At 44.6% G+C, this 22,825-nt stretch overlaps 1 protein-coding gene, 1 long non-coding RNA gene and 1 other non-coding gene across 7 annotated transcripts in view; 1 reads left to right on the forward strand and 2 right to left on the reverse strand.

Moving 5' to 3' along the window:
* The window catches only part of LOC138953470 (uncharacterized), a 202,509-nt gene that overhangs the window by 103,015 nt on the left and 76,669 nt on the right, over positions 1–22,825 (reverse strand). The window lies entirely within an intron of this gene.
* LOC138953463 (centrosomal protein of 128 kDa-like) overlaps positions 1–22,825 on the forward strand; it is a 49,843-nt gene that overhangs the window by 18,635 nt on the left and 8,383 nt on the right. For 3 of the 5 annotated variants that reach the window (XM_070325300.1, XM_070325296.1, XM_070325298.1), the window contains 14 exons: positions 729–803; positions 2,177–2,263; positions 2,799–2,858; positions 3,645–3,731; positions 4,380–4,477; positions 5,823–5,889; positions 6,663–6,680; positions 16,232–16,260; positions 18,065–18,134; positions 18,539–18,619; positions 18,999–19,067; positions 19,787–19,958; positions 20,269–20,318; positions 20,777–20,893. In XM_070325300.1, coding sequence (XP_070181401.1) covers positions 729–803; positions 2,177–2,263; positions 2,799–2,858; positions 3,645–3,731; positions 4,380–4,477; positions 5,823–5,889; positions 6,663–6,680; positions 16,232–16,260; positions 18,065–18,134; positions 18,539–18,619; positions 18,999–19,067; positions 19,787–19,958; positions 20,269–20,318; positions 20,777–20,893 — 1,080 coding nt within the window. The remainder of the gene's footprint in view (positions 1–728; positions 804–2,176; positions 2,264–2,798; positions 2,859–3,644; positions 3,732–4,379; positions 4,478–5,822; positions 5,890–6,662; positions 6,681–16,231; positions 16,261–18,064; positions 18,135–18,538; positions 18,620–18,998; positions 19,068–19,786; positions 19,959–20,268; positions 20,319–20,776; positions 20,894–22,825) is intronic. The other 2 variants (XM_070325297.1, XM_070325299.1) reach the window with 1 other exon arrangement.
* LOC138954036 (5S ribosomal RNA) lies at positions 12,944–13,062 on the reverse strand. The gene has a single exon (XR_011451703.1). It is a non-coding gene; the product is annotated as a 5S ribosomal RNA (ribosomal RNA).

The raw sequence follows: 22,825 nt of genomic DNA on the forward strand, positions 1-22,825 counted from the left end.
TGGGTACAGTTCTAGGCGCTCTGCAATGATGCCGTGTGAGATGGAATTTTATATAAGGCCAGTAGATTGCAGCCATCTCGGCGCATATTTACCTTTCACGGCCTATTATTCCAAGCCACACGGGTATAGGTAGACAATTATTAACTGTGCCTAAGCAATTTTGCCAGGAAAGACCCTTTTGTCAATCGTGGGATCTTTAACGTGCACACCCAATGTAGTGTACACGGGGGGAGGGTTCGGACACCGAAGAGAGTCTGCACACAACTGAAGTGATCTCTTCCTTTATTTCATTTGAGCCAGTTTGATACATGTGCATAGCATCTTTCAGCACATGGCCAGTGTTTTCCCAGATTCAGAGGACAATTAGACCTGGACTCAAAATAGGAATACTCAATAGGTCCTGGTCCAATATACTGGCTAAATGTTACTTTGGTGTCAGAAAAATCCTACATGTCAAAACTTCCGGACGGTTGACCGGCCAGGGGTCACACCAATGCGATCAAAAAAGTATGTTTTATTTCATAACTTTACATTCCAATTAAAATTGATCACGTAGAACTTAGAAGCTCCTGGGATTGATCATTTGATGTAGACCTGACTTTTTTTTATGGAAGAAATGCCAACATTCCAGCATATCGTATTGCATTTGAAGCTTTTCAGTTGCTGTTGTTGGCGGTGCAGAATTTTGTCGAAGAGATGATGTGACTTGAAGCTTTGTTGTTTTGCAGAGTGAGTTTAAAGAACTGAGCACAGTTAAAGCTGACCTTGCCTCCCAGCTGTCTGAAGCTTCAGGAAAAATACACGTGAGTCTGCAGAGTCTTTGCTCTGTGTCTGTGTGTGTTTGTGCTGCTCTGTGTTTATGTCAACTGTAGTATTTGGTTGTGTGTAGTTGGAGGCTGCTCCAGGACCTCTGACTGAAATTGAATGATCAGAATTATTTTGAAAGAGCTAATTGTTTCCTTGTTAATTTTTGACTCACATGCGAAGCAAAAGTGAGTCTATGTACTCACCCGAGTCGTCCGTCCGTCCGTCCGTCCGTCCGGACGTCCGTCCGTCCGGACGTCCGTCCGGAAAACTTTAACGTTGGATATTTCTTGGACGCTATTCAGTCTATCAGTACCAAATTTGGCAAGATGGTGTATGATGACAAGGCCCCCAAAAACATACATAGCATCTTGACCTTGCTTCAAGGTCAAGGTCGCAGGGGCCATAAATGTTGCCTAAAAAACAGCTATTTTTCACATTTTTCCCATTTTCTCTGAAGTTTTTGAGATTCAATACCTCACCTATATATGATATATAGGGCAAAGTAAGCCCCATCTTTTGATACCAGTTTGGTTTACCTTGCTTCAAGGTCAAGGTCACAGGAGCTCTTCAAAGTTGGATTGTATACATATTTTGAAGTGACCTTGACCCTGAACTATGGAAGATAACTGTTTCAAACTTAAAAATTATGTGGGGCACATGTTATGCTTTCATCATGAGACACATTTGGTCACATATGATCAAGGTCAAGGTCACTTTGACCCTTATGAAATGTGACCAAAATAAGGTAGTGAACCACTAAAAGTGACCATATCTCATGGTAGAAAGAGCCAATAAGCACCATTGTACTTCCTATGTCTTGAATTAACAGCTTTGTGTTGCATGACCTTGGATGACCTTGACCTTGGGTCAAGGTCACATGTATTTTGGTAGGAAAAATGTGTAAAGCAGTTCTTAGTGTATGATGTCATTGCTATGTAAGCATGTGAGTCGTATGGGCTTTGCCCTTCTTGTTTGGAAAATGTGTTAATATGGTCATTTCATTCTTCTGAAGTCAGAAGCTAAATTGTATCATTGTGATTCAATTATGATAATGTTTTTCCTCACCATAATGTTAGTTGAAAGATCTTAAAATAATGAAATTCATTAGATATCTTTTAAATGATACAAATATTTTGATCTGTGTAATTTGTAAGTGTGTGGTTTAGTTTTCAATTTTGAAGTTTTATAACTTAGGTATGCTTTGCGGTCAGATTTACAGAATCAGCAGAACTGTCATCTGCTTGTTTAAGAGAAGGCTTGTAACATCAGTAATAATATTAATTAGTGATTGCATGTCTATTTGTGTACCATATCTATAAGTTATTATACTTATATCATCTTTTTTGACAGCATTTCATGTTGTTTGCAGGATCTTCGTCAAAAACTGATTGAGTTTCAACACAGGGAGAAGTCAGCGAGAGAAGAAACAGAAATGTACAAGAAACAGTTGCAGGATGTAAGTTCAAGTTGTTCATTTTGATAGACAACATATTGTACAGTTGCGTCTGAAGCTTGTTCTTTGTTTGTTTTATGGGTTTTTGTGTGTTTGTTTTTGAATATTCTGTACACATCAACTTTCTATTTCAAAGTTTTCATTTTAGTACAATGGACCCCATTTAAGGCCTTAAAACATCTCAGATAATCCGGTCTTAAAAAGGAGGGAATCTGAAAATCAAGGTAAACTTACAGAGGATATGAACAGAAAGTCTGAGGTCTTAAAAGGGAGGGAGTCTTAAATTAGGGGTGGGGTGGGGGTGTTAAAGGGGGGTTCCACTGTATAATGTTTATGTGAGTGTGTTATTCTTACCTCTTGCATGGATTGCTTTCACTTGCTGTCTTCGCTTTCAAACCTCCATCTGTAGTTTATTCAATAATGCAAGCTTATGGAAACCTGCCTGATTTGGTGTGATAATTTGCTTTTTTCCTCAACTGTTTAACCCTTTCGCTCCGTGTGATGCCTGAACGCACTTTGCCCTGTGAATGTGTTTCAGGAGAGGAACGGTCTGACCAAGGGTTATGACAACCTCAAGGTGGAACTTAACGAAGCAAAGGTATGACTGGTTGCAATGTGCTAACGAAGCAAAGGTATTACTGTTTGCAATGTGCTAATGTATTGGCATAGATAAAAAATGTCCACCAAATACCCGTGTGACTTGGAATAATAGGCTGTGAAAAGTAAATATTCGCCGTAATGGCTTGAGATTTACTGGCCGATGTGAATGCGTGATATATTGTGTAAAATATTCCATCTCACACGGCAGAAATTAATATGTAAAGCGCTTAGAGAACGTCAAGCACAATATAAATCTCCCATATAAATAAATAAATAAATAATGAAGCAAAGGTATTACTGTTTGCAGTATGTTATAAGCAACTGTCTGTCATGATTCGTTCATCTTGAAAAAATTTACGTACGAATGTTCTAACTGCAATAGCTTTGTAACACTTTCTGATAGCAGATTAGAACAGAGGGCCTAGAAGTATGTGTGCACATGTGTCGATCTCCCTTGAAAGTTATTCATACACGGTGTTTGGCAATTAGACTATATTGAAGACAAGTTTGGCATTAATACAACTGGAAAAAGAGGGTTTAAGAAAGAAATGAAAGCTCAGCTTTCACATACAAGCAAAATCAAAATAGATTTGTTCAGCTATTCATCATTTGAAGTTGCTCAGATTATTACAATTTCACTTCAGGCCAGAGCTAATCACATATAGTTGCGGTTGCTCTCAAAATTAAACATTTCAGAAGCAATCCGGGAAGGAGTAAGATGAAGTTGTCTGTCATTATTGTGCATGTCTTCAAATCACACCTGAGTTGTTTGTTACCTGAACAGGTGAGAGAAGCCCACACTATGCAAGAGGTCAGTCGCAAGTTCAAGCGCGGCCAGGTTGAATACGAAGCTGCCATCGAGGCTTTGAAGGTATGCTGATGACTTTGTCTTTTGCTTTTGGTGGAACACAGTTAAATGAGTTGGATAAGATTGAGTGTCTGTGAGATGTTAATGTTGAATAATGATGTAATGTGTTTTGTGCCCAAAAGCTGTTGTGTGGATTGCTTTGAGAATTCCCCAGAGTTATTGAACTGTTGTGGTTACTCTGATTGAAGTGGTGTCACGCTGGTCCCTTTAGATTGCAAAGAAACCCCCCCAAAAAATCTGTATTGTCTTAGGGTAACATGTTTTGAGTGTGCTGATATTTGTACATTTACTGTATTATGAATGAAAAAGGTAGTAATACATCAGTGTAATAGAAGCAGTTCAGCCAAAGACTCAAAACTCAGGTTTTATTCGCTCAAACTCAGGTTTTATTCGCTCAAACTCAGGTTTTATTCGCTCAAACTCAGGTTTTATTCGCTCAAACTCAGGTTTTATTCGCTCAAACTCAGTAGATTCTTTGCGAAGGGCAGGGTGAGTGAGTTTGAAAACACGAAACAGATTTACACAATTTGCCTTGACAATCAGTTTGGCAGTTAAACCTTCACTGTCTGTGTGTTTGTGCATGTGTGTGAGACTGTGTCTCTGCGTTTTCATTTCTTTCACATGACATAACGCCTTGATGTTTGTTTGCAGCTGGAGTTGTCCGAAGAAAAATCCAGCTCCAAGATCGCTCGTCGAAATGAAGAACAATTAAAGCAGGACCTGGAGCTTCTGGAAAAGAAATTGAAAAAGTAATCCTGAAACCTTTTTGTAGCACTGTACTTGTACTTGTATTGGTTATTTACGTTGTCTGAAAGGACTTGATTAAAAATGTGAATAAGGAAAAATGATAGCACTTGGCACATGAAAGAGTAGTTCCTGTAATTATACTTACTTACTTAAGCCCTTTGCCCCCGGCAGAGCATAGGCCATTGACGACATTTCTCCATCGCAACCTGTTCTGGGCTGTTCTTTCCGCTTCTGCCCAGCTATTGCCTTGCCTCTTCAGTTTCCTGTACTTATACTTACTTACTTAGGCCCTTTGCCCCTGGCAGAGCATAGGCCATTGACGACATGTCTCCATCGCACCCTGTTCTGGGCTATTCTTTCCGCTTCTGCCCAGCTGTTGCCTTGCCTCTTCAGTTTCCTGTACTTATACTTACTTACTTAGGCCCTTTGCCCCTGGCAGAGCATAGGCCATTGACGACATTTCTCCATCGCACCCTGTTCTGGGCTGTTCTTTCCGCTTCTGCCCAGCTATTGCCTTGCCTCTTCAGTTTCCTGTACTTATACTTACTTACTTAGGCCCTTTGCCCCCGGCAGAGCATAGGCCATTGACGACATTTCTCCATCGCAACCTGTTCTGGGCTGTTCTTTCCGTTTCTGCCCAGCTGTTGCCTTGCCTCTTCAGTTTCCTGTACTTATACATTGGGTTTTTTCTTAAACTTTTTTGAAGGTGCAGCTGTCCTTGTACTTTTCTTGTTGTTGTTGTTTTACGGTATGTCCTGTCAAAAAAACTTATTTTTGTGCCGTTTACAAATATCAATGGGTGGCCGAGTGGTAACGCACTTGCGCTCGGAAGCGAGAGGTTACAAGTTCGACCCTGGGTCAGGGCGTTAGCAATTTTTTCCCCCCTTTCCTAACCTAGGTGGTGGGTTCAAGTGCTAGTCTTTCGGATGAGACGAAAAACCGAGGTCCCTTCGTGTACACTACATTGGGGTGTGCACGTTAAAGATCCCACGATTGACAAAAGGGTCTTTCCTGGCAAAATTGTATAGGCATAGATAAAAATGTCCACCAAAATACCCGTGTGACTTGGAATAATAGGCCGTGAAAAGTAGGATATGCGCCGAAATGGCTGCGATCTGCTGGCCGATGTGAATGCGTGATGTATTGTGTAAAAAAATTCCATCTCACACGGCATAAATAAATCCCTGCACCTTGAATATGTGCGCGATATAAATTGCATAAAATTAAAATAAAATAAATAAAAAAATAAATCCCTGCGCTTAGAACTGTACCCACGGAATACGCGCGATATAAGCCTCATATTGATTGATTGATTGATTGATTGATTGATTGATTGATTGATTGCAGGTATGAGGATGAAAATTGCAGCATGAATCGTAAACTGGATTTGGTGAGACAAGAATTTGAGACACATGTAAGTGAATGACCTTTCCTTTCTCTCTTGTTGAATTCCTCTGAGTACATTTTGGAACACACCCCCCGCGGGCTAGGGAGAGTCCCATATTGGTTGGGACGAGAAAGAATTTACCTGATGCTCCCCAGCATGTCGTAAGAGGCGACTAACGGATTCTGTTTCTCCTTTTACCCTTGTTAAGTGTTTCTTGTATAGAAAATAGTCAATTTTTGTAAAGATTTTAGTCAAGCAGTATGTAAGAAATGTTAAGTCCTTTGTTCTGGAAACTTGCATTCTCCCAGTAAGGTAATATATTGTACTGCGTTGCAAGCCCCTGGAGCAAATTTTTGATTAGTGCTTTTGTGAACAAGAAACAATTGACAAGTGGCTCTATCCCATCTCCCCCCTTTCCCCGTCGCGATATAACCTTCGTGGTTGAAAACGACGTTAAACACCAAATAAAGAAAGAAAGAAAGAATTTTGGAACACATTTCTGTGCTTTCCATGTTAAGCGTCGATTGAATCTTTTCATTTGTAAAAATGTTCAAGGTCTTTTCATTTTAAAGTAAACGAAAAAGAGAAAGGTGTGTTACAGAGTTTACAGTGGAATTGCAGGGATGAAGCATCTTTTATTTTATTTTATTTTTTAGCAAAAGCGTCTGTTTAAATTCCTTCATAATAAGTTATGTTTTATTTTATTTTATTTTAAGATATTTATTTGGTATATTTGTATGCTTACTCAAGTCGTTTCTTGTAACTTAGTTTAATTGAAAATAGCATTGTTTCTTATCCAGGTGTGTACTCATCGAAAGGTTAACGATTATTTTTTTCTTTATTTTTCAAATCTACTTTTCTCTTTTAACCTCTTCTTTTGATTATATTTTTTTTCATTCTTTTAATAAGTTGGGTTTTTTTCAATAAGAAAAAAGCACATGTTGACCCATGCTTGCCTGAGTTGGAATCTTTTGGAAACATTTCAGAGTCCAGTAAATCCTCGGTTACGGGCAATCTACTATGACTTAGTAAATATTTGTGTGCTGCTTGTTTACCAGCTACACGTAGTGATGTGTTGTTTGGAACATGATTCAGACACAGCTACACGTAGTGATGTGTTGTTTGGAACATGATTCAGACACAGCTACACGTAGTGATTGTAAGGCTTCTTTTTAAGCCTACTGTCTATATGATACTTACCAAGACAGTACTATTCTTGCACATTATCTATTATAGGCCGAAAAAATTGGACAAAACGCTGAGTGGGTACAATTATCTCCCATAACCATGCGCCACCGTGGATCCCAAGCACTGTCCGAGTGCTTCCCCCTTACAGGATGTAGGTGGCGCGTCCTCTTTCTTTATGAGCTGCAGACCCTCAAAAAGCCCATAACATATCAAGAGGGGAGGCGGGAGGGAAACTCTAATAGTACTGTCTCGGTAAGTATCATATAGACAGTAGGCTTAAAAAGAAGCCTTACAGTCAATATAACACTTACCTCGACAGTACTATTCTTGCACAGAATACCAGAGTGGTGTGAGGGTGATATGTAGAGTATTAAACTCCTTAATCAAAATCACTTAAATCCAAGGATTAAGATACCCAGGCAATTTTCGAACAGTACTACCGTAAAAGAAAATATACCCAAGAAACATATCTTAGACTGACGTGACCATGCTGGCAACCACTGCTGTGTGGTGAACTCAATGTCAAAGTCCAGGCCACTCAAAGCTTGAATACCACTGAGTCTACGGCAAGTGGCTAAAGCGATGAGGAACAATTAGTCTTAAAAATCAGCAACTTGATACTGATGCCTGCCAGGGGTTCAAACTCATTGCTACGCAGGAGTTTGAGGACCAGAAAGACATCCCCCTTGGGAAATGAAACCCGAGGTTTAGACACCGCTGCATTGCTAATACCCGAAAGGACATTAGCGATGAGGGAGGACCTGATCAAGTGTTCAGATCTGCGACCAGTAGCGGCCGCAATCGTGGAAGCGATGGCAGATCTGTATCCAAGAAGAGTCTTAGAAGAAAGACTCTTCTTTTGATACACTTCCACCAGGAAGTTGGCCAAGTCCTGTGTTGAGGTATAAAGCGGCTTTATCCCCTTGGACAAGGCGAAGGTGGCCCAAGCTCTCCAGCGTAAGTCGTAGAGCTGATTAGTTGATCGCCTCTTAGCGTTCAAGGAAAACTCTACTGAACTCTTGTGCAATCCTAGTGCAAGCAGTTTGGAGCGCACAAGAGCCATGCGGTCAAGCACAGACTCTCTGGACGTGGATGAGGGAGGCATGATCGAGGCTGGAGCAGACCTCCCCCGTCCAGATCCAGAGGTAGAGGGTCTACGTGGGTGAGACCGCGAAGATCTGGAAACCACGGAGCTGTTGGCCAGTAAGGCGCGACCAAAATCAGTCTTGGTCGTTCCTGCAGATATTTTGCCAGCACCCTCGGAATCAGAGATGTCGGGGGATAGGCGTAAGCATCGAGGAGCCTCCACAAGAGAGTGAATGCGTCCAAGTGGAACGCATTCATGTCTCGAAAGGGGCTGACGCACCTGGGAAGCCGAGCGCTGAATCGAGTTGTGAACCGATCGATCAGAGGACGGTCCCACCTTGCCCACAGACGCTGTAGAACGTTGTGAGCGATGGTCCATTCTGTGGAGAGAACCTGATCGCCCCGACTGAGAATGTCGGCCAGGGCGTTCAGTTTCCCCGGAACGAACTGGACTGACATCCGGACCTGATTGGTCTGGCACCAGAGCAGAATCTCCTCCGCCAACAGGGAGAGGGACCGAGAATTGGTGCCCCCCTGGTGGCGAAGGTAAGCTAAGCATGTGGTGTTGTTGTCCCCGTTGAAAATCAGAGGGGCCAAGGACAGGCCGAATGGGAGGGCCCGAAACTCGAACACTGTGCCCTCCCAAACGAACCGGAGCAGATGTCGGTACCCCGGGGCCACCAGGATGTGGAAGTAAGCATCCTGGAGGTCCCAGACATGGCCCAATCGTTTGGCCGGATGGCCAACCGGACCGACGAAGGGGTTTCCATCTTGAACTTGCACCTGTGAAGGTACAAGTTCAAGGTGGAGAGGTCCAACACCGGCCTGAACCGGCCGTCCTTTTTGGGGACGGTGAACAGGCGGGAGCAGAACCCCGGAGAAGGCTGAGAAAGGGGGTAGACCGCCTTCTTCTCGACCAACGAGTTCACCTCGTCCTGAAGAGCCTGCCATCTGGCAGGGTCTCGAGGAGGGGGGAACGTCCAGGTTAGAGCGGACAATGGAGGTTGTGACGACAGCGGTAGAGAAAACCCCGACCACACCACCCTCAAGAAAAACTGGTTGGAGACCAGTCTGCCCCACATGCCGCGGGCCCGAAAAAGGGAACCGACGGACGAAAGAGGGGCAACTTGAGGGGGCGTCAACGTAGGGCCGGGACTCACTGAAAATTCTGCTGGCGGGCAGGCGCAGGCTTGCGACCACCCCCCCTGGTGGTGCTGCTTCCCCTTACCTGTCTGAGCACCCTTCGTCTTGCTTGGGAACGCAACAGGCGCCTAAGAGGAGGAAGAAGGAGGCAGTGAAACTGGCTTCTTCTTCTTCTTCTGAGGCTGGGAGCTGGAGGTGACTGTAGCACTTCTCTTACTCCCCGCCGCCGTCGCCGAAGCAGCGAGGCCAACCATCAGAGAATCAGTGTTCCTCTGGCGTGTGGACTCCACCACAGAACGAACAGTGTCCGGATGAAAGAGGGAAGAAGGCTGAGGAAACGTGTTCCTCAGACTCTTCCTCATATCCGGAGGCACTATAGAAGTAGGCAGGAAATGATCACGGAACAGGGCCAATAAAGTGGACCCGTGTTCCAATGGCCAATTCTGCCGCAGACGTCACGCACGATCGCACGGCATGCAAAGCCCGATCCACTCGAACCGTGTCAAGGACCCGAGTGGAATCGGACTCTGCCCGATCGGGAGGGTCCAACAGTGTGGACAGCGTGCTCATCCATGTCAAGGCCTGTGATTGGGCCTCGACTGTGGAAGAAACGGTGGCCTCAAGATTGTGGAACGAAGCAGAGCTCAGTTCCACCTTCTTGACCGAAGGCACCTCCCCAACGAACACATCACCGTCAGCCCCACCCTAAACACTCGAAGTCTGGAAAGGGAGAGTTCGAGAGTCAAAGGGAAAAGGGAGGGACGAAACAGATTGGACACGAGGAAACAGTGGAGGTGCGCCTCCCGAAGGAAAGCATGGCACTGAACCCGCGTCCTCCCGAGGAACATAGGTCGCGTTAGCACGTGAATCTGTACTCCTCAGGCGATGTGCTGCCGCTTCCACCGTGGCACTAAGACTAGGGTGGAACGCGAATTGCCGGCGGACGGATCGTTCATAAAACGAGCCGCCGGCAGACGCGGCGTGAGCCTCCCGCGCCCGGGCCGAAGCGGACTCAAAGGACGAGAGGGCGTCTCAGGGAAGGACGTCCTGAAACTGTTCAAACGTCCTTCTAGCTGTGCGAGGACGAGCCTCCTGCCTCTCGTCCTCAGACCCCGGGTCCAGGTCCTGTGTGTCAACACTAGACGACAGACGCTTAAGAGAGGCATCCGTGACGTCAAGACGCCGCGTGATGTCTGTCATGTACTGTTGGAAAGTACGAAGCATAGCTTCGGAAGTTCCATCAGAAACCGGCAAGGGTAGAGGATCAGTGTTAACCTCAGGGCGACCCTGATCCTCCTCCCTATCGTCCTCCGACTCACTCTCCTCTTCACTTCCCGACAACTCCTCAAAAGCAGGAGTGTAGGGAGCTTGAGGGGGAAGAGCCGAAAGCGATGAAGCAGGCTGTGAAGAAACGCCCACAGAAGCAAGAGGCCGCGAAGACCCCTGCCCCAAAGACGAAACGTCTCCAGCAGCCGAAGGGGGAGAAAAACAACAACCCTGCGACTGTTGGGTCAGCCCAGCCAACGAACCCCCGCCATTTATAGACTGAACAGGAACCCATCGGGTCTGATCAGAAAAGAAATGGTCCGGTCCGGTCGGGGGGTGCCGATCCGGTCCGGTAGGGTGGTCCGGTGTTCCGGTCCGGTGCCGGACCATCCGGAGGTCCCGTTCGGCACCGAACCATCGTACCCACAGAAGTGTTCGGGTGGTTAGGTCCGGACGTGGACATACCGTACCATCCGGACCCGTGGTCCGGTATGGTCCGGTTCGGTGCCAGACCATCCAGACCAACAGAGGTGGTCGGGTGGTCCGGCACCGGGCCATCCGGACCCGTAGGTCCGGTACCATCCGGAGGTCCTGTTCGGCACCGAACCATCGTACGCACAGAAGTGTTCGGGTGGCTCGGTCCGGGCGTGGACGTACCGTACGGTGCCAGACCATCCGGACCAACAGAGGTGGTCGGGTGGTCCGGACCGGTCCGGTAGGGTGGTCCGGTGTTCCGGTCCGGTCCCGTACCATCCGGAGGTCCCGTTCGGCACCGAACCATCCGTACCCACAGAAGTGTTCGGGTGGCTCGGTCCGGACGTGGACACACCGCACCATCCGGACCCGTAAGTCCGGTGGTCCGGTGCCAGACCATCCGGACCAACAGAGGTGGTCGGGTGGTCCGGACCGGACCACCGATCCAGTACCGGACCATCCAGACCCGTAGGTCCGGTCCGGTCCCGTACCATCCGGAGGTCCCGTTCGGCACCGAACCACCCGTACCCACAGAAGTGTTCGGGTGGCTCGGTCCGGACGTGGACATACCGTACCATCCGGACCCGTAGGTCCGGTTCGGTGCCAGACCATCCGGACCAACAGAGGTGGTCGGGTGGTCCGGACCGATCCGATAGGGTGGTCCGATGTTCCGGTCCTGTGGTCCGGTCCCGTACCATCCGGAGGTCCCGTACGGCACCGAACCATCCGTACCCACAGAAGTGTTCGGGTGGTTCGGTCCGGACGTGGACCTACCGTACCATCCGGACCCGTAGGTCCGGTGGTCCGGTATGGTCCGGTTCGGTGACAGACCATCCGGACCAACAGAGGTGGTCGGGTGGTCCGGTTCGGACCGGACCACTGGTCCGGTACCGGACCATCCGAACCCGTAGGTTCGGTCCGGTCCCGTAGCATCCGGAGGTCCCGTTCGGTACCGAACCATCCGTACCCACAGAAGTGTTCGGGTGGCTCGGTCGGACGTGGACATACCGTACCATCCGGACCCGTAGGTCCGGCATGGTCCGGTTCGGTGCCAGACCACCCGGACCAACAGAGGTGGTCGAGTGGTCCGGCCCCGACCGGACCACTGGTCCGGTACCGTACCATCCGGACCCGTAGGTCTGGTGGTCCGGTGTGTTCCGGTTCGGTGCCAGACCACCCAGACCAACAGAGGTGGTCGGGTGGTCCGGTCCCGACCGAACCACTGGTCCCGTACCGTACCATCCGGACCCGTAGGTCCGGGGGTCCGGCAAGGGCCAGAGGTACTGTCCCGTACCGGACCCTAAGGTCCGGTACGGTCCCGTACCATGGGTCCCGTCCGGACCAAACCCGGAGGTCAAGTCCAGTCGGGACCCGTGGGTCCGGTTCGATCCCGACCCGTAAGCCTGGAACGTTCCGGACCCTTGGTCCGGACCATCCGTCACCCGAACACCAGACGCTAAGGAATGGCGTGGGGTCAAGACGGTCCGGTCGGAGGTGTCGGTCTGAGCAACAGAAACAATGTTCCCGTCGCCCTGACCATTCGACAGAAGTACCACGTTCTGTCGAACACCTCCACGTCCAGTAACTAGTCGGCCGGAGCGTCTTAACAAGAGGGACAGCCACCAGTCACACGGACGTCAGAGGGAACCGTAGTAGCAGTGGTCGTAGGCACGAAGCCTGAAACCCCTGCCCCCACAGGACCGCCCTGAACGGGGTCAATTCGCATCCCAACCCAGGCGGGGAGGGAATTCAGAGACCCCGTCATCTCCTCCGATCCCCCCCCCCAGGAGGCCGAAACTACTGTCGAAACAGCAGCAGACGACCCAGCGAGGGAGTTCAGAGGAGGACCCGTGTCCCTCCTGGCTTCCACAGCGGTGGAAACCGAGGAGGGCACAGGAGAGGCACCGGAAAAGGAAGATTTTAATGCCAACTGCACCCGGTGTTCCCAGGCGGTCACCCATCCAAGTACTAACCGGGCCCGACGTTGCTTAACTTCGGTGGTCGGACGAGAACCGGTGTTTTCAACGTGGTATGGCCGTTGGCTGTCAAAACCTGAGTCTCTCCAGTAGCCCCTAGATCGGATTCACCAACCCCCAAAGAGGGTTGGGAATCGACCTGCCCCCGGATTCGAGCCAGGGAGGAGAAGGAAACCTTCCCCCCAGGCTTGAAACCGGGAGGAGCTGAAGCCTGAGACTGAGGGCCGGACAACGGCGTCGAAGGGGGGGAAGCCTGTTCCACTGAAGGAGAAGGAGAAAGAAGCTTTTTCTTTCCCCTCGACCTTCCCCGAACCTTCGACGGCGCAGCCCCGCCCGAAGTCCCAGGCTCAAGCCCAGCCTGTTTGAGCAAGCTCGCATTGAGCTTGCTCAAACAGGCTTTCTTCGCCCTCCCTCGCCGCAAACGCAAAGCGTTTGGGGAGGGAGAGTCGGAGCGCCGAAAGATCCCCTTCTCCGTGCGTAAAACATAACGCTGGGCGCCCGGAGAAGGGTTGCCCCCGGCAGACTCTGGTTCCGTAGAACCAGAGCCCAAAACAGGACGAGACATCCTACCTCGCCCTGTACGTACCCTTAAAGACCGAGAATTAACAAAATTCAAAGAAAATTTAGGTCAATACTCAAGTGAATGCGGCGAAACGAGAAGCAGACGACCGGTCACCACGAAGTAGGACGAGAGGCACGCCGAGTCCGCCACACAAAAACGGAGGCACAAGTTGAAGGAAACACAACGTAGCCTCAAGCCAGAAGTGGAATAACACACAATAATCCAACAGGTGATAGTCCACACAGAAAAGAAGCCTCTTAGTCCAAAATAATCCGGGAGCGTAGCAGAAACACAGCCGGTCTGACACGCGCGAAAAAAGAAGGAGGACGCGCCACCTACATCCTGTAAGGGGGAAGCACTCGGACAGTGCTTGGGATCCACGGTGGCGCATGGTTATGGGAGATAATTGTACCCACTCAGCGTTTTGTCCAATTTTTTCGGCCTATAATAGATAATGTGCAAGAATAGTACTGTCGAGGTAAGTGTTATATTGACGTGTTGTTTTGTACATGATTCAGACACAGCTACACTGATTTGATGCAAAGACACTTCAGTCATGTCATTTGAAAGTCAAGTGCACCATGAGATTTTATGTTTTAGGTTCACGTAATGGTTAGGAGAAGGTTAATGACTTAAAGCATACCAAATTTCTCTCACTTTTTTCCTCTAGCAAAAATTCAACAGGTTTAGTTGTATCACTGTAAATCTTTTTCTTTTAACAAAAATTCAGTTCTCTTGATTTTTATGCTGAGGTTCAATAGTTCTTTCTGTTTTTATCACACATTTGAACTAAACAGAGAATGATCGTTTATGTTAAAAATAGATTCTAGTGGTTCATTGCTTTTGTTTCATTTGAAGGTTGAAAATTTAGGAACTGAGACTTTACCTTCTGCTTTACAGTATTTGCTGTCACTTAGTTATGATTGCATGCATGCAAAGCTAGACTAGAATTAGAATTGCTAGCTCAGACAAGTTCCAATGTGGATGTTTTAGGGGCGTAACGGTTCAGAATGGAAACGAGTAGGATTTGAAATTAGTGGGTACTTCCTTTGTTTTTGTTTTGTTTAAAAAAAAGACAGAAATAAAAACCAACAGATACACTGGATACATTTCAAAGTCGCGACTCAAAAACAAAGTCCATTCACAAATGAAGCAATTGATTTCGATGAACAGAACAGTACATTCATACATTTTTGAGTCACTTGAGAAAAAGTGACTCTATGTAATCGGTCAGTGTTAGTCTGTCCGGCCGTCCGTAGACACCACCTTAACGTTGGACTTTTCTCGGAAACTATCAAAGCGATCCGGCTCATATTTTGTTTAGTCGTGACCTCCAATGACCTCTACACTTTAACGATGGTTTCGTTGACCTTTGACCTTTTTCAAGGTCACAGGTCAGCGTCAAAGGAAAAATTAGACATTTTATATCTTTGACAAAGTTCATCGGATGTGATTGAAACTTTGTAGGATTATTCTTTACATCAAAGTATTTACATCTGTAGCCTTTTACGAACGTTATCAGAAAAACAAGGGAGATAACTAGCCTTTTCTGTTCGGCAACACACAACTTAACGTTGGGCTTTTCTCGGAAACTATAAAAGTGACCGGGCTCAAATTTTATGTGAACGTGACTCCCAGTGACCTCTACACTTTGACGTCTGCTTTGGTGACCTTTGACCTTTTTCAAGGTCACAGGTATGTCTTGAAGGAAAAAAATTGAAATATCATATCTCTGAAACTATTCATCGGATTTGATTCAAACTTTATAGGATTATTCTTTACATCAAATTATTTACATCTGTATTGTGTTGTGAATAGCAATTTCTTCCTGTCCATCTGATGCCTCATATAATATTCAGAACTGCGAAAGTGACTCGATCGAGCGTTTGCTCTTCTTGTTTTATGGTGTTCCAGAAATACAAGAAAATTAGTTAGTTGAAAGAGCTCATCATTGACTACCTTAAGATCAGAAGGCACACTAAAAGCTGAGCACAATCATCATTTTCACACTTTTGCACTTTAAAAGGAATGGTATTCTGGTATCATTTCAAACATGAAAGGATTTGACACATTTAAAAAATGTTCGCCATATTAATGTTAGGTAGGTAGGTACCATTACTAGAACATATAATGCGTGTGTGTGTGTGTGTGTGTGTGTGTGTGTGTGTGTATGTGTGTGTGTGTGTGTGTGTGTGTGTGTGTGTGTGTGTGTGTGTGTGTGTTAGGTTAGAACAGCTTAGGTTCAGTCATATGTGCTAAATGCATGACATTTGTTTCAACAGTTGCTTCCCTTTATCTTTGCAAGTGTTTTTAATAGAACCATTTTTCATCCAACCTGAAAGGTTGTGGTATATTAAATAAAATGTAATGCATGAAATGGACTTCTTATACAGTTCATTAAAATTTTTAAAAAATCCATAAGGTCATGATTTGAAATGGAAAATGTTTGAGTTCAGTAATTTTGTTCAGTCTTTGAGAGTCTTATGTCGTAATGAAAATAGAAACTGAAGAAGGCATTGAAACGGAAACCAGAGGGAAACATTTCTTATGATCTCAGTATATCATTCAGTACATGTACCTGTAGAAATATGTGTACATTTATCATTGTTGAGGTTGCCTAATATGATCTATATGCAGGCAGCATTATTAATATTAATCTTATTTTCTTTCGCAGACACAGTTTGCAGAGGATGATATTAGCAGGTATCTATGCCCTCTCTTCTTTTTTGAGTTGACAGTTATCTGTTTTTAAATATGACAGATCCTCAGGTAAGTTTAATTAAAATCCCAACTTTCTGGTCTAGTTTACAGCACAATGTCACTGTTTGATTTATAAAACCCACCTACATCAGTGATTAGATCAATTCCTGAAATAACTGTATCAGGTTTTTATGGTTGTAGAAGAGTTGCTTTTCCTTGGAAATACTGAGGCAAAGAAACCCATGCGACATTATAGGCCAGTCACTTGCCAGGGGCGTGTCTCCACACGTGGTGGCCAACCACAATTTGTTTTCTCTTTTCCACACAAAAGATGGTAATTCCCCATCAATTTCTGGTTAACTCTATCCTTGTGAAAGTAACTTTACAGTTGTTGTTTGTACTACAATTTAATCTTTGCTTAAATTTAGTTATGACCTGGTTCCGCAGCTCACCTTGATGGTTAACTCATTCAAGGCGCGTCTAAATTTCCCCTGTGTTCCCTGCCAGCGCGCGATTTAGAGCCATTTTGAAAAAAATATTAAAAATCAACAACACAAGATAACCTTACATACCTTTATGTTTTTGCAAAGTTTGGAACTTACTCTTTTAGAAAATATATGAAACATTTGAAAGTACATACCTTTTGTTGTCTTCATATCCAGGCAAAATATCCAATTTGAAGCACAAAAAAAAACTTTTTTGTTCTTGAATGAAACACCAGTAACTAACTGTTGCAGTACTTTTTCTCACAAAATCAAGCTGATATGCACTGTTTCAAATGTCAAGAGTGTTGCTGGTGAATCAGAGTGTTGCTGGTGAATCAGAGTGTTGCTGGTGAATCAGAAACAAAAATTACTGTTAAATAGACTTGAACTGGTGAGTGTCAAGCATAATTGAGGCGCGTCTAAATTGTTAAATTGTCCCTGTGTTCCCTCAAATCGCACGATTTTGACCCATTTTAAAAAAAAATAATAATAAAAATCAACAACACAAAATAACCTTACCTACCTTACATTTTTGCAAAGTTTGAAACTTGCTCTTTTAGAAAATATATGAAACATTTGAAAAAACATACCTTTTGTTGTCTTCACATCCAGTCAAACTACCTATTTGAAGCAAAAGACAAACAACTTTCTACGTCATGGGTTCATCATACACAATGTCATGATCGACACTTTCATTGCCCGAATCATCACCCAAATGATCGTCCATTGGCACAAACTTGTCACCAGAATCTAAAATATCATCTCCACTATCATCATCACTAAGGTCAAGATCAGAACCGTACTGAATAACAAGTTCCAGCACTCTTTTCAAGTTACTATGTCTTGTCAGCAGAACGATCCGCCATCTTGGAAAAGTCAAAACACGTGGGTTGCACACCGTCAACAAAATCAAATTAATCCCAACAATTGAAGGGAAGGAACTGTTTACAGTGAATGGTTCCACTGCAGACAGATAGAAGTTCATTGCAGGGGTTGTTTCCCTTGGTCAGCAGGACCGTTTACACCATTAAAAATCCGTGATATCCGTCAGAACTCAAGTACAGGCACGCTGCCAACGCTAAACACAGGTGTCGGAATTCCAGTTCCGACACGCAGCGAATGAGTTAACGTATCGGGGGGAAAAAGCTGTTTGATAAATCAAATTTTGATCCATTTGAGTACAAAGTGGCATTGTATAGGTTTTCGGGACAAGCAAAATGGATGATGCATCATCCAACTTCCTTTTTCGCCGAGACGAGCTACGAGGAATGGCTTCGTGTTTTTAGCACCCCGACAATAATGTTCATACCTATTTTTCACAGGGTAAAGAGACTGGAGGAACAGTTAGCCAGGGCTCACATAGAGCTGGAGAATCTCGACAAACAGCAAATGGTAAATCCCTTTCTACATTTTAAGAAGAACATTTATGTTCACCAGTGTCTTGTGTGCTTTTTCAGAGTCATTTGTAAAAGTGCATTATTGATCAAGCTTCTTCGCGTTTGTTGCATTTATTATTTTGATGTACGGTACATGTACTTGTATGAATTGTTTATTTCTGAGTTGCTAATGTTTTTCATACTATTGATGCTACTCTTCAGCAAAGCTATAACTATATCATGTGCAAACCATTTAGATTTACTTATTCCTTAAAGAGGAGAAATGTGCTGTAACGATTTGGAAAAATATGATAATGAAACTTCCTTTGAGTAATGTCTGAAAGAAACAAGTCACTTGCTCAATGTTTACAAGTGGAGGTTGGATTCATTATGATTTTTGTTTGTTTCCTTTTGTTACAGAGTTTAATACACGACATCGCTATAGAAATCGATGCTTTGTTGGAGATAACATCTCCTGATGTAGCCACCACCAGATGTCAGGTATGTGCTTTGATACAAATGGACATGCTTTGTTTTGCTGATTTAAGTTTTTTTTACATGATCTGGTAAAATACTATTATACCGACCATGAGCCTTTGTATGGAAGTTTTGCATGGAACATGTTATGCAGGTGCCATTTAACGTGTTTTATGCAGTTTAGCACCAAATAAAAGTACAAAAAAATACTGTACTCATGTGTGAACGAAGATGACGAAGCGTACAATTTATGAAGAGTTTTGCCAAAGTTGTTAACACCAGTTGTTTTTCGCTGTTGTTGTTCAAAGTGATCATCAATGCCATTTCCTAAATGATGATCATGATGATCATGATGATGATCATGAAGTTGAAGTTGATGATGATGTTTTGCTGTTTGTTCCAGCCTATCAATGGAGTGAAGAATATCCGAAGCTTGGTTGGTGCTCCAAACATTTTACTCACAGAAGTTAAGGTGAGTGCAAGATTTTGAGTTTTGATTGTTTTGTTTTCATCTTCTTGAATCCATGTCTTGAAAAGTAATAAAAATGCCTGCTTTTGCTCTAAACCCATAACATCAGCAGGCCTCTGACTATGAGAGACACAACGGCAAACGCTGAAGAAGAAGGTTCTAAAACCAATTGTCCTTTGTTCAGTTCTGTGTTTCTGTCAATGTGCGAAACAAGCAGTGACTGTTGTAAAAAAAAAAAAGTATTACAGTGGACAGACCTGGGAACACATACGATTTCGCCGTATTCTGTACGCATGATTGTCAAGAATACGATCAGTACGGTCAGTGGGAAAAAAATACGACGAGAAAAATTCCTAGACTACTTTTATTCACAAGCCCATCTTGAAGCCGATCCAGTATTTTAACACATGATTGCAGTTTTTGTCAGTAAAAATTGAAAAAAGGATTTGTTTTAAATGTACATGTATAGGTAAACTTAATTAACGATGTGGCGGACGCGTGTGAAGCATGTTTGAATCATGGATGTTCAAATGCTGTGTGGAGTACGCTCATTTTTCTGAAAATACACCAAGTTTGTTTGAGAATACTCTAAGTGCAAAACAGGGGTTCCCAGGTCTGAGTGGAACTGTATAGAAAAGCCTGAAGAGTAGCGGTGGTAGCTATTGATAATGCATTATCCCAAACTTGTGTATAAACTTTAGCTATCATTCTTTTGTGCACAGAACAAGTTGATATGGCTGAGAGGAGAGCTGAAGGGTCGACAGCTCAGAGAACGCCGCTTGAGACAAGAGTTTCGCCAAGCGCTGACGGCATCTGATGCCGATCGTCAGTTTCTGGTGGCGGAGCTCATCCGTAGGGACGAAGAACTTGATGACCTTGCTGCTGATAAACAAGGTCAGTGGAAGGTCAAGGTTGTTGGTGTAAATTTACTGCTTGTTATGTGAATCAGTTTTTGGAAGGTTTGATTCAGCAAAACATACCAACACTAGGTTTTCAGCTACTATTTGCTTTGCCTTCTCCATCTCTTTCTGTAAAAGATGTGCTTGTTGCATGTGTGTGTGTGTGGGTGAGTGTGTGTGTGTGTGTGTGTGTGGTAGTGAGCATGATCATGTGTAGTTGTGTTTTGGAGAAAGATCAGTATTTGTAACTGCATTAAGCTACAATAGTCTTCAAGTCAACTTGCATATGGTGTTTCTTCTTGCAGTACTTGCCATGAAAGAAATCCAGACATTCAATGCCGTGGAAGTGTTGGAGGTGAGTCATATCTATTCTCTTTGCTTTTATCTTGACCGCAGATAGTTTGTGAGCTTATCAGTATTTAAATATTCCTGCTAGCTAATTGTTTGATTACCGTAAATCAGTTTTGGAATTACTCACTTTAAAGCTGTCATGAATCATGCAAATAGAAGAAAAAAACCTTCCTGTGCAACACAACTTTGATAACTTGAATCATTGGTACCCACGCTCTCTCACACACAAATGCACGTACACACCCACCACGCATGCAGGCATGCACACACACAAACACACTCACAAACACACACACTCACACACAGACGGAAACCTTTCTGATATTTGTTAGTCTTGACAATTTGTCCTTGATCAAGTTGATGCCTGTCATATCAAGTGGAATATATGTACATGTAGCATCGTTGCTCAAGGAAACAATATTTGGATGGCTGCAGGTTAATGAAGCCATGTATACATTGTAGGAAAAAGTGCTGGACCTGTCTGACGAACTTCACTTGGCTAAAGTCAAACAGCAAGTGCAGGAGAACACCTTTGAGAGAGAGAAACAACACATCATTGACGATATGGAGGACCTCATGGTCTGTAAATCTGTTTGTTTGTCTGTCTATCTCCGTCTGTCTGTCTGTGTTTTTTGCTTTTTCTTTAGCATATTTCCCTCTTCTGCTTTTTTTCAGTGCAAAGTGTGTCCTTTCCCTTTTTCACCCAGTCTTGCTCCAAATGTCTGTCTGCCTGTCTCTCTGTCTCTCTCTCTGTCTGTGTCTCTCTGTCTGTCTGTCTGTCTGTCTGTCTGTCTGTCTGTCTCTCTCTCTCTCTCTCTCTCTCTCTCTCTCTCTCTCTCTCTTTCTCTCTCTCTCTCTCCTTTTTTTGCATCTATGTCTCATCTCTTTTCTTTGTCAGTGCGCAATATGTCTGTTCTCCCTGTTCACCTGGTCTTGCTCCAAGTGTCTTTCTGCGTGCATGCATGCATTAGTCTGTGTGTTTGTGCATGCGTGTGTGCATGTATGTGTATTTGTGTGTGCATTCATGCATCTGTATGTGTGAAACAAAAAGAGCTGTTTACAGTTTTCGAACAATAATAGTAATATATCATAACACACATAAAGGTTAAGGATGGGGTAGTATGTATTAGTCATTTTTCTGAAAGAAACTTTGATAAGTCAGTTCTGCTTTGGCCAGTAGACAGTCGAGATTATTACACCCCCGGTATAGGGGTGTGTATAGGTTTCGCTCGATGAGTTTGTTTGTTTGTGTTCGCATATAGATCTCAAGAATGAACGGACCGATCGTCACCAAACTTGGTGAACAGGTTCTATACATTCCTGAGACGGTCCTTACAAATATTGGGACCAGTCAAACACACGGTTAGGGAGTTATTGGTGGATTAAGATTCTACAAGGACTTATAGAGGGACATATTAATGGTCAAAGGGAAATAACCACACTTGTTAGCAGTGCCTGCTCAGTTGGTGGCAGTGAGAATGCTAAGGACGGGGGTGGTTTTCCTACCTCGGAGGAATTTCTTGTTATTTAAATGTTTTCCCCATGTACAATGTTCATAAGTCGGACTTAGACAGAAAAGATTTATTGACTGATGGAGAATTAATTTTGAAGACTAACATAGGAAGTACTGTCTTTAACCCATCAGTCAAAGACTGTACTTTGTATGTTAGTCTTCAAAATTAATTCTTCACAAATTTCCACTCTGCCCAGAAAACTATCAGGCTGTTGATTTTTGGTATGCATCTAAATGGAAGTATGATCTGACCCCATGTAAATGGAAGTATGATCTGACCCCATGTAAATGGAAGTATGATCTGACCCCATGTAAATGGAAGTATGATCTGACCCCATGTAAATGGAAGTATGATCTGACCCCATGTAAATGGAAGTATGATCTGACCCCATGTAAATGGAAGTATGATCTGACCCCATGTAAATGGAAGTATGATCTGACCCCATGTAAATGCCTGGCCAGATTGGAGATGGTGAGCTGTATTGTTAACACATGAAGGAGTGTGCCTTTAGCGTTGACCCAAGTATAAAGACACCTGGCTTATCACCTTCACCTGTGTATAAACCCTGGGGTGAAACATGTTGGGTGTTGGCGTGGGATGGGTTGGATTTGACAGTTTTATTGGCCCACACAGACTATACATATGATGTGTGTGTGTGTGTGTGTGTGTGTGTGTGTGTGTGTGTGTGTACGTGTGTGTGTGTGTGTGTGTGTGTGTGTGTGTACGTGTACGTGTGTGTGTGTGTGTGTGTGTGTGTGTGTGTGTGTGTGTGTGTGTGTGTACGTGTGTATGTGTGTGTGTGTGTGTGTGTGTGTGTGTGTGTGTGTACGTGTGTGTGTGTGTGTGTGCGTGTGTTTGTGTGTGTGCATGTGTTTGTGTGTGTGTGTGTGTGTGCGTGTGTTTGTGTGTGTGCATGTGTTTGTGTATGTGTGTGTGTCCGTGTGTGCCTGTGTGTGTGCGTCCATGCGTTCACGAACAAAGATAATCTTTTGTGGTT

The sequence above is a fragment of the Littorina saxatilis genome, linkage group LG17, assembly GCF_037325665.1.
Source record: "Littorina saxatilis isolate snail1 linkage group LG17, US_GU_Lsax_2.0, whole genome shotgun sequence".
In the NCBI taxonomy this organism is placed as follows: Eukaryota; Metazoa; Mollusca; class Gastropoda; order Littorinimorpha; family Littorinidae; genus Littorina; species Littorina saxatilis.